Source organism: Protomyctophum bolini (genome assembly GCF_963924005.1).
Source record: "Protomyctophum bolini genome assembly, chromosome: 5".
Lineage (NCBI taxonomy): Eukaryota > Metazoa > Chordata > Actinopteri > Myctophiformes > Myctophidae > Protomyctophum > Protomyctophum bolini.
The window spans coordinates 11,189,904-11,204,190 of record NC_137866.1 but is presented as its reverse complement, the minus strand read 5'-3'; the positions used below and the strand labels follow the sequence as shown (position 1 = coordinate 11,204,190).

The 14,287-nt window shown below is 40.3% G+C and overlaps 1 protein-coding gene across 1 annotated transcript; it reads left to right on the top strand.

Moving 5' to 3' along the window:
- Positions 1–5,920: 5,920 nt before the first annotated feature.
- Positions 5,921–13,178, top strand: alx3 (ALX homeobox 3; the record flags this gene model as incomplete). The annotated part of the gene is made up of 4 exons (XM_080763588.1): positions 5,921–6,266; positions 10,321–10,595; positions 11,951–12,076; positions 12,816–13,178. 4 exons carry the CDS (start codon positions 5,921–5,923, stop codon positions 13,176–13,178), a joined length of 1,110 nt encoding a protein of 369 aa, XP_080619714.1.
- Positions 13,179–14,287: the final 1,109 nt, after the last annotated feature.

Genomic DNA, 14,287 nt, shown 5'->3' with positions numbered 1-14,287 from the left:
TGGAACCCATGATCTATGGAACCCATGCACAATGGATCTATGGAACCCATGCACAATGGATCTATGGAACCCATGCACAATGGATCTATGGAACCCATGATCTATGGAACCCATGCACAATGGATCTATGGAACCCATGCACAATGGATCTATGGAACCCATGATCTATGGAACCCATGCACAATGGATCTATGGAACCCATGCACAATGGATCTATGGAACCCATGCACAATGGATCTATGGAACCCATGCACAATGGATCTATGGAACCCATGCACAATGGATCTATGGAACCCATGCACAATGGATCTATGGAACCCATGCACAATGGATCTATGGAACCCATGCACAATGGATCTATGGAACATGCACACATTCAGATCCCAGGACTTTCTTGTGACAATTAAATTATCTCATATTAAAATTGGCTAATGGGTGGGCGTTGAGCGGACAACTTGCACTGATGTCAGACACAAACAGAAACCGTTACCTATAACAACGCAGATGCGCATGTGATCATTTCAGTCTATGCTTGATCAGTGACAGATTTAAACAAACTGGCTTCTTAACTCAACAACATTGAAAGTGGTGGTGGTGTGGGTTTGTTTCCTGTAACTCCATGTTGATGAGAAAGGTTGCGAAGATTGTTCATCTTAAGTCTCTGCAAAAACACAGTTACAGTCTTACAGATCCGCATTATTTTAAATCTGTAATTAATTTTAATTTAGTCTGTCAAAAGAATGGTCAAGGGTTCTATGTTTTTCATCATGTTTGCCCTCAGACATTGTGTGCAAAACGTTTATTAGACAAACAAACAAAACAAAATCTAAACTAAACTAAACTTTTACCAGATAACTCCTATACCCCCAAACCCTTCTGGACCATGTCATTTCGAGTAGCCTAACTTTTGGCTGGGCGTGGGCGAGTCAGTGTCAATGTGGCGCTGACAGAATCTTCACCAACTCATCTCTCTTGGATATTATTGTCGTCACAATTGTTAACTTGCACTCCTCCAGTGTGCCGGATGACGCCTTGTTTGAGGTCACACAGAGGACAGCGACCCCACTCGCCACCCCCCCCCCCCGTCTTTTACAGACCAGCTTAGGCTTCCCAGAATGCACCTCTCCAGTGTGTTGACCCTAGGGTCGGCAGCTGTCAGTCACAGCCTCAGCTGGCTTGGCGGCTTCTGGACATGGATGGGAGGATGTGAGGGAGGCCTCTGAGAGCGACACGGCCTCTGCATATGGGATCATCTCTGTGCATTCATGGCGAGTAATTAAATTAGCTATCCCTTCTCCTATTCTAATACAAACCTCAGGTTGAATCACCAGCCTCTACGTGAGAGGAAAGGCCTCAGGCGGCGATAGCCACACAAAGATGGACGCTTATGCTGACAATATATATGTTCACTTCTAAACAGAGTTGTACTTCATACTGGCGTTGGCTGTCTACGTCTTTCTTTGTCTGGTGTGCTAATAATCTCTCTATTCTCTCCCTCTTGCTGTTGGAGAATCACGAAATTGTGAGTTGAGGTCAGAGCTTTGTTTCTCTGTTCTCATGACAGTCATGTCATTATGCTTATCTACATAATGTGTTCTACAGGCTTGCCCTGATGCTCTTTCGCTAATGTTTGACGATTCTTCCATCCACAGCCTATCTTTGCATAATAAAGCAGGTCAATGTGTCATTACTCGAATAATTTAATTACAAAACGTGTGTGTCTATACTCTTTACAAGCACACACGTGCACACTTACAGTGTATGTTTGTGCGTGCGTGTGTGCGTGCGTTCGTGCTTGCGTGTGTGTGTGTGTGTGTGTGTGCGGATGTCTCGTGGGCATGAATGTGCGTGCGTGCGTGCGTGTGTGCGTGCGTGCGTGCGTGCATCAGTCCGTATAGTGTGTAAGGATGTAAGGTGTAACAAGGTGTGACGAAGCCCTGCCCAGTGACCAGACCAACAGGGGATGCAGGATGTAGCGGAAGGAGGGGTGCTGGTGGCCCCCAAGGCCACAGGGTATGGAGTGAGAGTGTATGGGGCTCAGAGGGGTCAACCTTATCCTGGCTGTCTGTGCCCAGAGCCAGGAGGCAGTGGGGGAGACCTGGGACTCTCAGCAGGCTGAACTGATTTCCTGTGCAGGGTCATGCCAAGGACAGGTTTACCAGGACGACCATGCACGCGTGCATGCATGCCGGGTTTAGGACCCAGGGTGTTCGGTCTTCTTAAAGCAGTGGTTTTCAACCCTTTGTGTATCAAGGCTCATTATTTATTCAGCATTTCGGACCACCATTTGATGACATTTTAGCCTCTCAGACTCAAAACTAAAAAATAGTTTGTTGTCGTTGAATACCATTTTGTCCACAATTCCATGCTTTGTTGATGTTGGTATACGACAGGAGAGCACAGGCAAACATTGATCAAAATAATAATTCTTCTACATTCTCTAATTGCATAGACTTCTTGAAAATTAAGTAATGCAGATGTTTTAACAATAATGTAGCGCTTGAGAGCGTAAAGTGAAACCAAATTGACCTGTTGGTTTCATTTCATTTCATTTTACACTCTCAAGAGTTATAAAGATCTATAAGGGTCCAACTCTCCATCCTTTAGCTGGGGACCACCTGGAACCCCCTCAAGGACCACATGGTTGAATGAAAACCACCGTCCTGAGCTGGTTATACCTTGTGGAGACAGTTTGGTATTGTTCTCTATGCAGTTCCGTGGTGTGTTATATGTTATCAGGCCTATAGCCATATCTCAGGTTGAGGTATAGAATCTAGTCAAAATATGATTTATATTTCATTTTATTTATTTTTTACCATTTTACTTGGAGTTGGGTCTTCAGTTCGGTAAGTTAGATTTATATATTTTTTCTCATGCAAGTTACTTATATATTAATATTGGCTATATACTTCCCTTCGTATATCTACCAATCTCTTGCTCTTTTGACGCAAGCTTCATATTAACACTGTTATACCTGGGGGCGGCTTGGAGATCACAGCTCCTCAGACGTTCTTCCTCTTACCCACAATTCTGGAATGCATTTACTCAGCTGGGTTCTTCTAGCATTAAAGAAAGAGTGCTCTACTGCTGCAGGCCACAGAACAGAAGAGACATGCATGCTTGTCATGAGCTTTGAGGAACACATGCCTGTCGACCCGTCTCTTTGGCCATCCTAAAGTGTAGGCTATTCACGCATTTTTATAACAGAGAACGTTTCTCATATCGTTGTTTTGGTATAATCCGCTACATGCTACATGCTACATACATACAATGCTACATTCCGTTTGAGGGAGAGTATAGCCTATACGTAGGCCTACGATATATAGAATAGTTTAGGATATTTAAATGTTGTTAGGTTGACAGCAGTGCAGTTGCCAGTTTACCTCTCCAGGCCTTAGCTTTGACCCGAACATGCTAATTCAAGTCATGTTGCACATTAACGTCATTAGCCCTTATGTTTAGGGACACAAATCATTTGAAAGGTTAACGAAGCCTGTCTTCTCCGTGTAAAAGCGGTCGTGTCTTTGTAATTCATATAGCTCCATACCCCCTCCCCCCTTTTTATTCACAACATGCATGCTTCATAATTTTTTTTAGTCAGTTGTTGAAAATGAAAAAAATATTTTGAAAGCATTTTGAGTACATATAGTATATGTGGACCAGATTGCCTTTAATGAGACTCAGAAACTGTTTTCCTGTTTCAGTTAATGTAAATTCTTTGCCCATGCACAGAAATGTGTCCAACTTCTTATAATCAGTAACAGAAAGATTTTTTTTTATATTTGCTATTGTTGATGTAGTTTCTTTTATGTATTTATTATTTTTTTACTACGATATCAGGAATCTCTTATAGCGGAACGAAGCAGTTCGTGGAACCATCATTCATTCAAATGCAATGTTAGCAAGGCCAACATTCTTTGCTGCACATCACGCAGTATAGCCTCCTTTGCAATTTGGACCTATATATGTAAGTGATTGTGCATGCACGCTGCTTCTGACACAGGTTTAGCTTTCAGAACTTGAAATGGAATCAAATGGCGCTTATATGTCCCTTCCCGAGGCAAATGGACCTCGTGTTTACACACTTGTCCATCAATTGGGGCCGGGCTAGCACGCAGCCTCAGGTATATTCCAGAAAGATCGTGAGATGTCCTCAAAACCAATGTTGCCATTCCTGAACTTGGTAAGTGCACTGTGTTTAGACACGGCTTGATCAGATTGGAGCTCACATGTCAATATCCACAGGTCCAGAGGCAGGCTTTAATCTTTAGCCTACTCTGCTCGGTTATGTGTGTAAATGACATGCAGCGTTCTCTCTTGCAGTGTCAGCTGTGTCATTGCATTTTATAAATTAATTCGACACTAAAGTAAAATGTATTTTTACTTTCGACATTTTAATTTATTTTATCTGAAAAGTAAATTGAAGATGTCCGTTAAACAAACAACGGACTATAAAATACAGAGGAAAAAAACCCAGGACATATTGAAAGAAAAGTGGAAACGTTTTGATTAACTTAACTATAAGAACTGCCTTTCTTTCTTATGCGCAAGGTAACGAAAATATGATATTGAATAGAGTTACATGATATTAGGAGGCTATATATTTCTATACGTCTACGGCGGGCGGCTGTCGCATTTGTTTTTGCAGTGTGATTTGGAAAATAGTGCGAAAGAATAATTTCTTTAAAAGAGTGAACGCGTCTCCACTAGAATTTAAAACAATTTCCTATAATAAATTGATATTTTAAGACAACAAATACAACAATTCTCTATTTCATTAAGATGCATTGGTTAGCCTAATTTAATTAAATATGTCACACAAGTTACAACAAATGTGAATGCTAGGCTAAACAAATGCATTCGTCAAATATTATCATCTAGACATATTTGTCTGTTGCTGTTTATTATTATTATTATTATTATTATTAATAATAATAATTTATTATATCCATATTGCATTTGAACACTGTTGCGTCGGGATCTTATGCTTATCGCTTTCAAAGCAAACTCACAATTTTTAAATATCTTCTCCGGCAAAATACTTGAGCTATTGCCAAAATATAAACACACACATTAACGGACATAACATTTGATGCTTAAAAATTACACATGTTTTGATCATTCTACTGGACCATTATTCATGGTCCAGTAGAATTATATTAGTCCATATTACTATAGTTATTATGTGTGCCCATGTTAACAAATTACAGTAAGTAAAGACAATCCACGAATTGTAATTAGATTTTATTTTTCTCCCAGAAGAATTTGTTTATGAATTCCTAACCTTGTGTGCATATTTTCAATATGTAATGGAAACATTTTGATTGCAGCCAAGCAATGCAAATCTATTGTATCTGACACTCTTATAATTGCGCATGGAAAAATATATAAGGAAAGGATGTGAATACGTCTCATCTCTTTCGTTTAAACCGCGTGTGGTGGTATGATCGAAATTAACAACATATTACAGTCAATATATTCGTTAATAGACGATTTATAGTCAAAGTAGCCTTAATTGTTTCCACCTCGAGAATAGGAGGAGTCTATCTATTTCGCACTTGCTTAATCTGTCGTGCGTAAACTGTTCCGTCTGCCGTGCGTAAAACCATCCGTGCATGTGCTTCCCTTGTCCCATTTGTTTTGGTGACTATAATAGTATATGAAATAGGAATTAAATGGTTAATTGGAGGGACAGAAAACCACGCGTGATTGAATTCTTGGCGGATTATATCAGACTGCTGTCAAATATCCCTACCCTCTACCCCTCCCCTCTTCGTTTCACGGGTCTGTGTTTGTGATCTACTAAATCCCACCCACTTGACAAGAGCAGAGGGGAGGGGGGGGGATCAGTCTTTCTCGCTCTCACTAAGACGCCTACAGTATTGGAGCCTAGTCGTTAAACTACATGCCGGGGCGTAAGATGGAGACCGAAAGTTGTTTGTCTTATTCCTCGCAGGCAAGCAGCAGAACTCCAGAAGACTCCCCGGGACTGGAGCAGCACGGCTCTGGAGGATCCTATCTTCCTTGCGATGAACTTCAGAAAACTTCGCACCTTCCTCCTCTGCCGCCGCATCGCCTGCATGGCCTGCGCGGCGACTTCTACAACTCATCCATGGGGAGGTTTAGCGACGCTCCCTCCGCGGAATTTCCCTCCGCGGATCCCCGCTCTTCGCCTTCCAAGCACAAATTCATGGACAATATAAATCAGGATCAGAAGGTGCTGACAATAAGCGGAAAACCAACATTTTATGAAAGCAATTCTGAAGGTAAGTTAATTTTGTAACAACAAATTAAATCAAGTCAATTAACTACAAGCGAACGGCCAAGAAAATCACAAGTTTCCAATACAGTGATTAGCCTGGCTGTGGGTAAAATATTTGTGAAATTAAAATGACCCCTAAAAGGTCAATGTTTTGGTTGTTTTCCGTTGAATATCGCCTAAAAAAGACCCGAGAAGACCTGATAAGAACTTCACAAGGACCTGTAGTCTTAGTCTATCTCAAGCCTTTAAGCCTATATATATATATGCCAAATAGGTTATTTTGTTTTTATGCGAAATTTTAGAAATGCTGCTGCACCTATATATATATATATATATATATATATATATATATAAAATATGTATAAATTCTAAGCATCAATATTCTCAAATAGTGACTATAGTCTAATGATAGTGAAGTGAGAATTACATTTTTTGTTATTTTAAGGAGACTTTTCTCATTTTATAAATTTAAGAAATGGCATAGCAACTGAATTGCCCTGACTGAATAGGTGTGAAAGTATAGCTTGTGATAAAAATGTCAACAAGTTTTATCTGTACTTGACACCCCCAATGTCAATTAGGTTTGATGTAAAGTGGTGGGGGTAAAGGTCAACCGCGGGCAGCATGGCAGGGTGTGTGTGTGTGTGTGTGTGTGATTAGGGTATACAGTTATACAGGCTTCATACATGGGCCTAACATGCTAATGGCATGAGTATAGGTTACAATTATTCAAAAAATCAAAAAGTGGAAATTGCACGTATATTTTATACCTTGCATTACAAAATATTTAGACAATAAAACAGATGCTGATGCACTGTTTGTTTTTAGTTTTAAATATAGCTCACTTCCGCTTTCGGCTGTCGGACTTGATGGAAATTATAGTGCAAAGCTTATAGGTATTACAGCAGCAGCACTGTGTTGGACATATTAAGCCTGAGGAAATGATGTGGTCTGCAATTGTATTTATTGATGTTGATAATCTATCCTTCAAAGTAACAGAGCAATAGGGATATCATATGAGGGCTGATAAGGACTTTGTGATATCTTTCTCTATCTGGAATAATATACATATTCTTGATTCATGTCATTGCCAAAGAAAGCAGCCCAGTCCAGATATTTTCAATATATTTTTGAGATAACGGCTTTGTGGCTGTGAGACAAAAAAAAAGACATGCTCTGTCTCTCTCTCTATATCTCTCTCATACACAAACATACACATGTATTTGTCTATTCTGTACCTTTAATCAAATATTAGTTGAAGTATTAAAAGAAAAGAAAAAGTGAACCCTTTTGGATGTTTGAAACATTCACCTTCAAAGGGTGATAATGTCTTCCTGTTTTGTCTGGTGAGAGGGAGGTTAAGAGATAGCGACAGAGAGAGGGCAAAAGGTCAATGCTATGAGGGCTTTAAAATATCCCACACAGCACACACTCTTTTCATATACATTCTATAAGATTTTATGTTCTGTTGTTAACAGTGTTAACAGTGTTGTTAACAGTCACAAAATGTACACATTTATAGAGTTCATAACATCGTCACAATAGAATTTCTGATATTTTTGAAGCAGTGGCTCTCAAAGTGAGGTCTGGAGACCCCCGGGGTCCTTGAGGGGCTTTGGGGGTCCCCAGCTAAATTATAGCATCAAAATCAGTTAACCACTTTAGCTTGTAGATCTGCTATTTAAAAAATAAAAATTTGGTTGGGGGTCCATGACCACAATTTGGGGGTATGAAAAAGTTTCAGACTACTGCTAAAAATAATAATAATCAATGCGCCTTATACCAATTACAATACAGTGGTTGAAGTAATGGTCCATTCTATGTGGGACTTGCTTCACGTTAATTTCTTTGTCATAATAAATATTTTAAATATTACATTAACAAACAATTACAATTTCTTGTTATTGTTTATATAAAAAGAAACACTCCCAACATTCCCTGCACCAACTATATTGGAGACTTAACAACAATGAGTCATTGACCAATTTCCATCCCAAACTAATTTTAGACCACTTTGCCATTATTGTGTTTTAAATTGGAAATATTGAAGATCGTAGATCGTCTGTTTTTGGAAAACCGAGAAAAAATGGTGCTTGAACTCTTCCTCATTTTGCTGCAGACCCATTGGAACGTCATTTAGGACCCCTGCATGGGGGTCCCCAAACCCCTCTTTGAGAACCAGTGTTACAGGAGATGTAACAATTCAATAGTGATTCAGCATCACACAATGAACAATACACAATCCAGGTAGAACCGTTTGGCTTATGGGGCCGTCGATACAAATGGCCATTTTGCCCTTGAAGATCCCAGCTATTTTCCAGTAGAACTTCATGTACAGAACAAGAGGCCAGGAAAAGAGGAGCCCAGACTTTCACCACAATGACGTCACTGTGCTAGAGTTGCTCCATTCTTTTGCGATATTCCTCCCCGGTTTAGTACATTTTCACTTTATCTTCTACATGCGTTGCACTGCATTTCACATAGATCTCCAATTACCTTGAGCTGGAGGGGGGAGCGGATGTGGGTTTTTTGACAGGGGGAAAAGCTATACGGTGTCCTATGGCCCCTTAGTTTGCGATCTCGAGAAAGAATATTTTCAGCATGAACAATGGTGTGAGGTTGGATCTAATGGACATGAGGAAATTAATGTTGCAGTGAAAAGTGCTCTCTACTGGGACCTCTGTTGAATTAGGAGAATGGCAAAGTACATGCAGTCTCAGCAGTCCCTTGTGTGAGCCTGCGGATAGATAGAGAGTGATTTTTCTTTTCAGGACCCTCGGTTAGACATAATGAACATGGACAACAACATCCAAACACTGCAGGAGGGGAACAGCCCTTTTCATGCTCTGTTAGAAATCAGGAAAATAACACACTTTAGACTTCCTGTTGACTGCTGCACATCCTACATGAATTAAAGCACAGAATGTGCATAATTAATTCAAACAATCACGTACTGTCAAAATATATATTTGGTAAATTATCTTTCGGTGCTCAGTCCAAGTTGTATTTTGGTGTTTTGATAGACGGCAAGCATTTAAAACATATAATCAGCTATACATAAAAGAAACGGATATGTCCGCCCTAAGGTTGACCCCAAACATCTCATCTTTGTGTACCTAAAAACCAAAACACATGCAAGCTTGTGTTCATCTTGTTGATTTGCGTGTTTAATTCAAGTCACTTGTTAGGAGCTGGGAAGCCAACAATGGCGCTCCATTCAGAAAGTATTGTGCGTGTGAGCTATAACTTAATCAAAGCAAAGGGTCATGTTCATTAAGGAAAATCAAGAAGTTTGGAATGTATGTTGCTGTCTTCTCAAAACGCAAGAAAGAAATAGCCAGCACTCCGAAGTGCAACAATGTCTCTGTGCTCTCATTTCCACTGTAAAATCTAGAATTGAATTTCAAATAAGTGTAAAAATTAACAAAAATAAATAAATAAGAATAAATAAACAAAGAAACAAAAATGAGATGGGAAGGGTCTTTCCAATTTCCTCTGTCATATCTCATATCTCATCGGTAAAGTCAAATATTTGAGGCTATATCCTGTTTATTTACAGTATTACACTTTTCACAGAAGTCCTTAGACTGTATTAGTTTTGCATTCCGAACAATAATGTGGCTACACAGTAAAAGTCTGATTGTGTATTTAACTCTGGAAGTGGTCAATATTTATACACCCAGCTTTAAATGAACACGCAGGTGTATTACAGTGTGATTTCGACTATGAGAAATATAGATGATCAATATGTATCAAGGATACGTTGATATAGGATACATGAGGAGGGACACAGAATCGAGTTTGGGACCCCCTCAGTTCCCGGACTTTGTAACCACCCTGCTGCCTGAATAACAGTAGACATTTATTTTAATAGATCATTTGAATAAAATACTGATGTTGGAAAAATGATCTGCAAAGTGGAATTTGGCAGAAGGAAATATTGTGTGGGAGATTAGGTTTATAATATGAAGGTTTGGGTATTTCTTTGTCTGCATTTTACGGCTGGTAGATACATTGTTCATATTTTTTACGTCTCCTCTCTGTGTCCACTGCCTTAGTCAGAGAGAAAGCAGTTCCAAAAACCATGGGCTACCCTGTGATTGGCTCGGACTGCTGTGGCAAACTGAAAGAGCCAACTAATGGCCTGCAGGGAGATTCTATTGCTGACTCAATCGACTTATCGGGCAAGAACAAGAAGCGACGCAACCGCACCACCTTCAGCACCTTTCAGCTGGAGGAGCTGGAGAAGGTCTTTCAGAAGACACACTACCCTGATGTGTACGCCCGAGAGCAGCTGGCCCTGAGGACTGAGCTCACTGAGGCTCGGGTACAGGTACACATTAGGCCTATACTTCTGCACTTATCATTTTCATATTTCGCAAATGATACATCTCTCAGCCCATTAAAACCAGTAAAGCATCTTGTAGATTGTGGATTGTAGCGTTGGCTATTGAAAAACAGCAGATACCATTATACAAGCTAGCACAGCACGTTACTGCGAGCTTTTACATCTGCTATTCTGTTATTTTTTTTGTTGTAAAATCTTGAAAGTTTGAGAACTGCTGATTTAGAAGGCCATTAGAATCGTCTTCAGGTCTTAACGGGTAGGCTGCAATGGGTGCCTATAATCTGCCGTGGCAGGGCTGGCTGTGTGCCCTGATATATAGACTATAATACATCACCAGAATCAGTCAAGTTTGTTGACTGCTGTCCTGTTATCTTGTAATTGTAATCTGTCAAATATATTAGAGAACCATTATTAGACAATTAACTCTTATTTAGACAATTTCAGGGTGGTAAATGAACACTAGCTACCACTGCCCACCAGCCAATTAAATGCTTGTCAGTTTTGAATGAGCCTGGTAAATTAATCTACACTTCCGTCCACTTTAGCAGTTAACTGGTCATCATTCAAGGCACTTGTTCTATTTATAAATGTGTATTCTTTCAGAATTGCACAAGTGTCAGGTGAATTTGGGAAATCCAGTCGAGGAAAGACTTTCCACAGTGCAAACGCTAAGCATTAGAGAACTTAATCAATGAATATACTGAAGGCCACATTAAATTAAGCCAGGCCATAGTGAACACATCTTGTAATCATTGGTGGAAAGTAGCTAAGTACATTTACTCAAGTTCTGTACTTACTTACTTTACTTGAGTATCTCCATTTTTCCATTGTATATTTTCACTTAAATCTCACAGGCAATTACTGTACTTTTTACTGCAATTATTTTAGTGTTGCAGATTCAGATTATTAGGCTATTACCAAGGATTAACTGATTTACTGAAATTAATGATTCCCAGCAACACTTCATATTTCAAATGTTTTTTATTTGAGCAAATGACATGACAGTAGTCAAAAATATAGTCAAAAACACAGTACTGTATATATGTATTTTACCCTTTTTTGCACACAAATATCAAAACAGTAACAGAGTAATTCTACATTGTGAAATCACAGTTCTTCCACAACTGCCTTTAACCACTTAAACTCACAGGGGTCTATACTTGGCCTGCTCCTTTTTATTCTGAAACACCAAATCTCTAAATAGCCAATCTACAAGCTCACAACGCAACATGTTGGGACACATAAATGTAGATCTGCTATTTTCGCTGAACGGTTGCTCCCAGAATAGGGACGCTGGGGTTCATAAATTATGGTTAATGTTTGTGTTCTTCTCTTCCCAGGTGTGGTTCCAGAACCGGCGAGCCAAATGGAGGAAACGTGAACGCTACGGGAAGATCCAGGAGGTTCGCAACCACTTTGCTGCTACATATGATATCTCTCTGCTCCCTCGTCATGACACGTACCAGGTAGAAACTCACACATACAGTAGGATACTGATTCTTTAACCCTCTTTAAACTCAACAGCCCACAGTTTTATTATGCATTAGGCCAAGGAACCATATTTGATACAATTGTTATCTCTGGGACCGTCAACACTGTAAAATCACAAAATCACTTTACAGACCTGTAAGGGTTCATTCCGTTCCTAACTATAAATTATTTAGCCTCGGAACCCCTTGAACCCCTTCAAGGACCTCTGATGGTCCCCAGTCCCAATGTTGAGAACCAGTGCAGTAGGACACTGCAGATTAACTTTTATTATTGTTATTATTATTATTATTATTATTATTATTATTATTATTATTATTATTATTATTATTATTATTATTATTAGTAGTAGTAGTAGTAGTAGTAGTAGTAGTAGTGTAGTAGTAGTAGTAAAGAGTAGTAGTAGTAGTAGTGTAGTATTAGTAGTAGTAGTATTAGTAGCATTAACATAAAACATTAACATTTTGACTTTTAATTCCAAGTGTAACAATTGACCCATATGGGTCATAGCCTATATAGTACAGTACCAAATATAATACAATAAAGAGAACACACACACACACACACACACACACACACACACACACACACACACACTACTGTACATCTAACTGTATACGTGGCCTTATTTAATTGTGAATCATTTGCAAATGAGTTCTACGGAAACCCAATGGTCTTTTTCTCATGGCGTCCTATTGTGATCTTCTCCCTGTCTAGATGCAGAGCAACCTATGGCCGGGGGCCCCTTCGGGTGGCGGTGGGGGGTCCACAAGCGGCTGTGTCCTAGGGGCTGACTCCATGCCTTCATCCTGCATGAGCCCTTACTCCCACCCACACAGTAACCTGCCTGGCTTCATGGGCATGCCTCCATCTCCCAGTCACCCCCATCACCACCACCACCACCACCACCCCTCTCACCATCCAGGCATCAATGGCCTCTACTCACTCCACAGTTTCCCAGGGGGCCTTGGGTCCCACTCCTTTGAGCCAGGGCCCGAGACGGAATACAAGCCAACGGGCCTAGTAGCACTGCGGATGAAAGCCAAGGAGCCCGGCAGCCTCCTCTCTTGGCCCACATGACCACCACAGTGCCGGCGTCCTGTATTCTGCACTGACTGAGCCGAAGCGTATTGTGTTCCCCACCCATACACATACGTACATGTATACACGTACACGCATGCACACACACACAGACACACACACACGCACGCACGCACGCACACGCACACACACGCACATGCACGCGCACACACACACACACACACACACACACACACACACACACACACACACACACACACACACACATAAAATCCTCACAGTCATTTAAGTCTGTCAGTTTAACAGACCCAAATGGTCCCATAATCGCTGTTTTTACGGTGTCAGAGTTACATGAACACTCAACACTGTGGATTTCAATGTGTATACACACCCGCAACCGAATATGACTCAGATATTCTCCTCTCCAATGTAACATTTATGTAAACCCACCCAGGCTTTAACTGCCATGACTTCCAAAGCTCTTTAGCTTTTGGGAGGGTTTCGATAACTCTGGGCTCTTTGCACGAAAACCAAACATATTAATAGGAATTCTGTTTTTTCCAGACTTACTGTAACATTACCTTGAACTTGCCGAGACCAAAAGATGAGCAAAAGGGTATTATTTAAGCATGTAAAAAATGTAATTTTCATAATAATCATCATTTGTTGTACTTAGTGTGACCAATAATAAAGGCCTCCTCCATGTATGTCGATTTTCTTATTCAGTAGGAAAATGTTTTTTGGGGGTAAATGAGGTTCACAATATGCAAAGAAACAATCGCAGTCAGCTGAATGAATCCAGTCTTCACATGACTACTTAAGACTATGATAAACAGCAGAGCTAACCAGAAGTCTGTGTCGCATATTTGTGTTTAGTTGGGAATGTAGTTGTGAGGCACAAACTGCTTCATGGGCTGTGGTTGCTATAAACAGACAAAACCCTCCACCATGAGGGCAGCCAGCTTTGTGGTGTATTGGGGGGGTATATGTAGGGGCTGTCTTGCTGGCGTCACTCCAAAGGGCCCTTTGGCTGGCACCTCATGCATCAGGAGCAAGTGGCAGGACCATTAATGAAAAACTAACTCTGGGACCACACTTCACTATTGATGATAAAGTAGAGGGCCTCCCGCGAAAGTCCTGTTCAACAT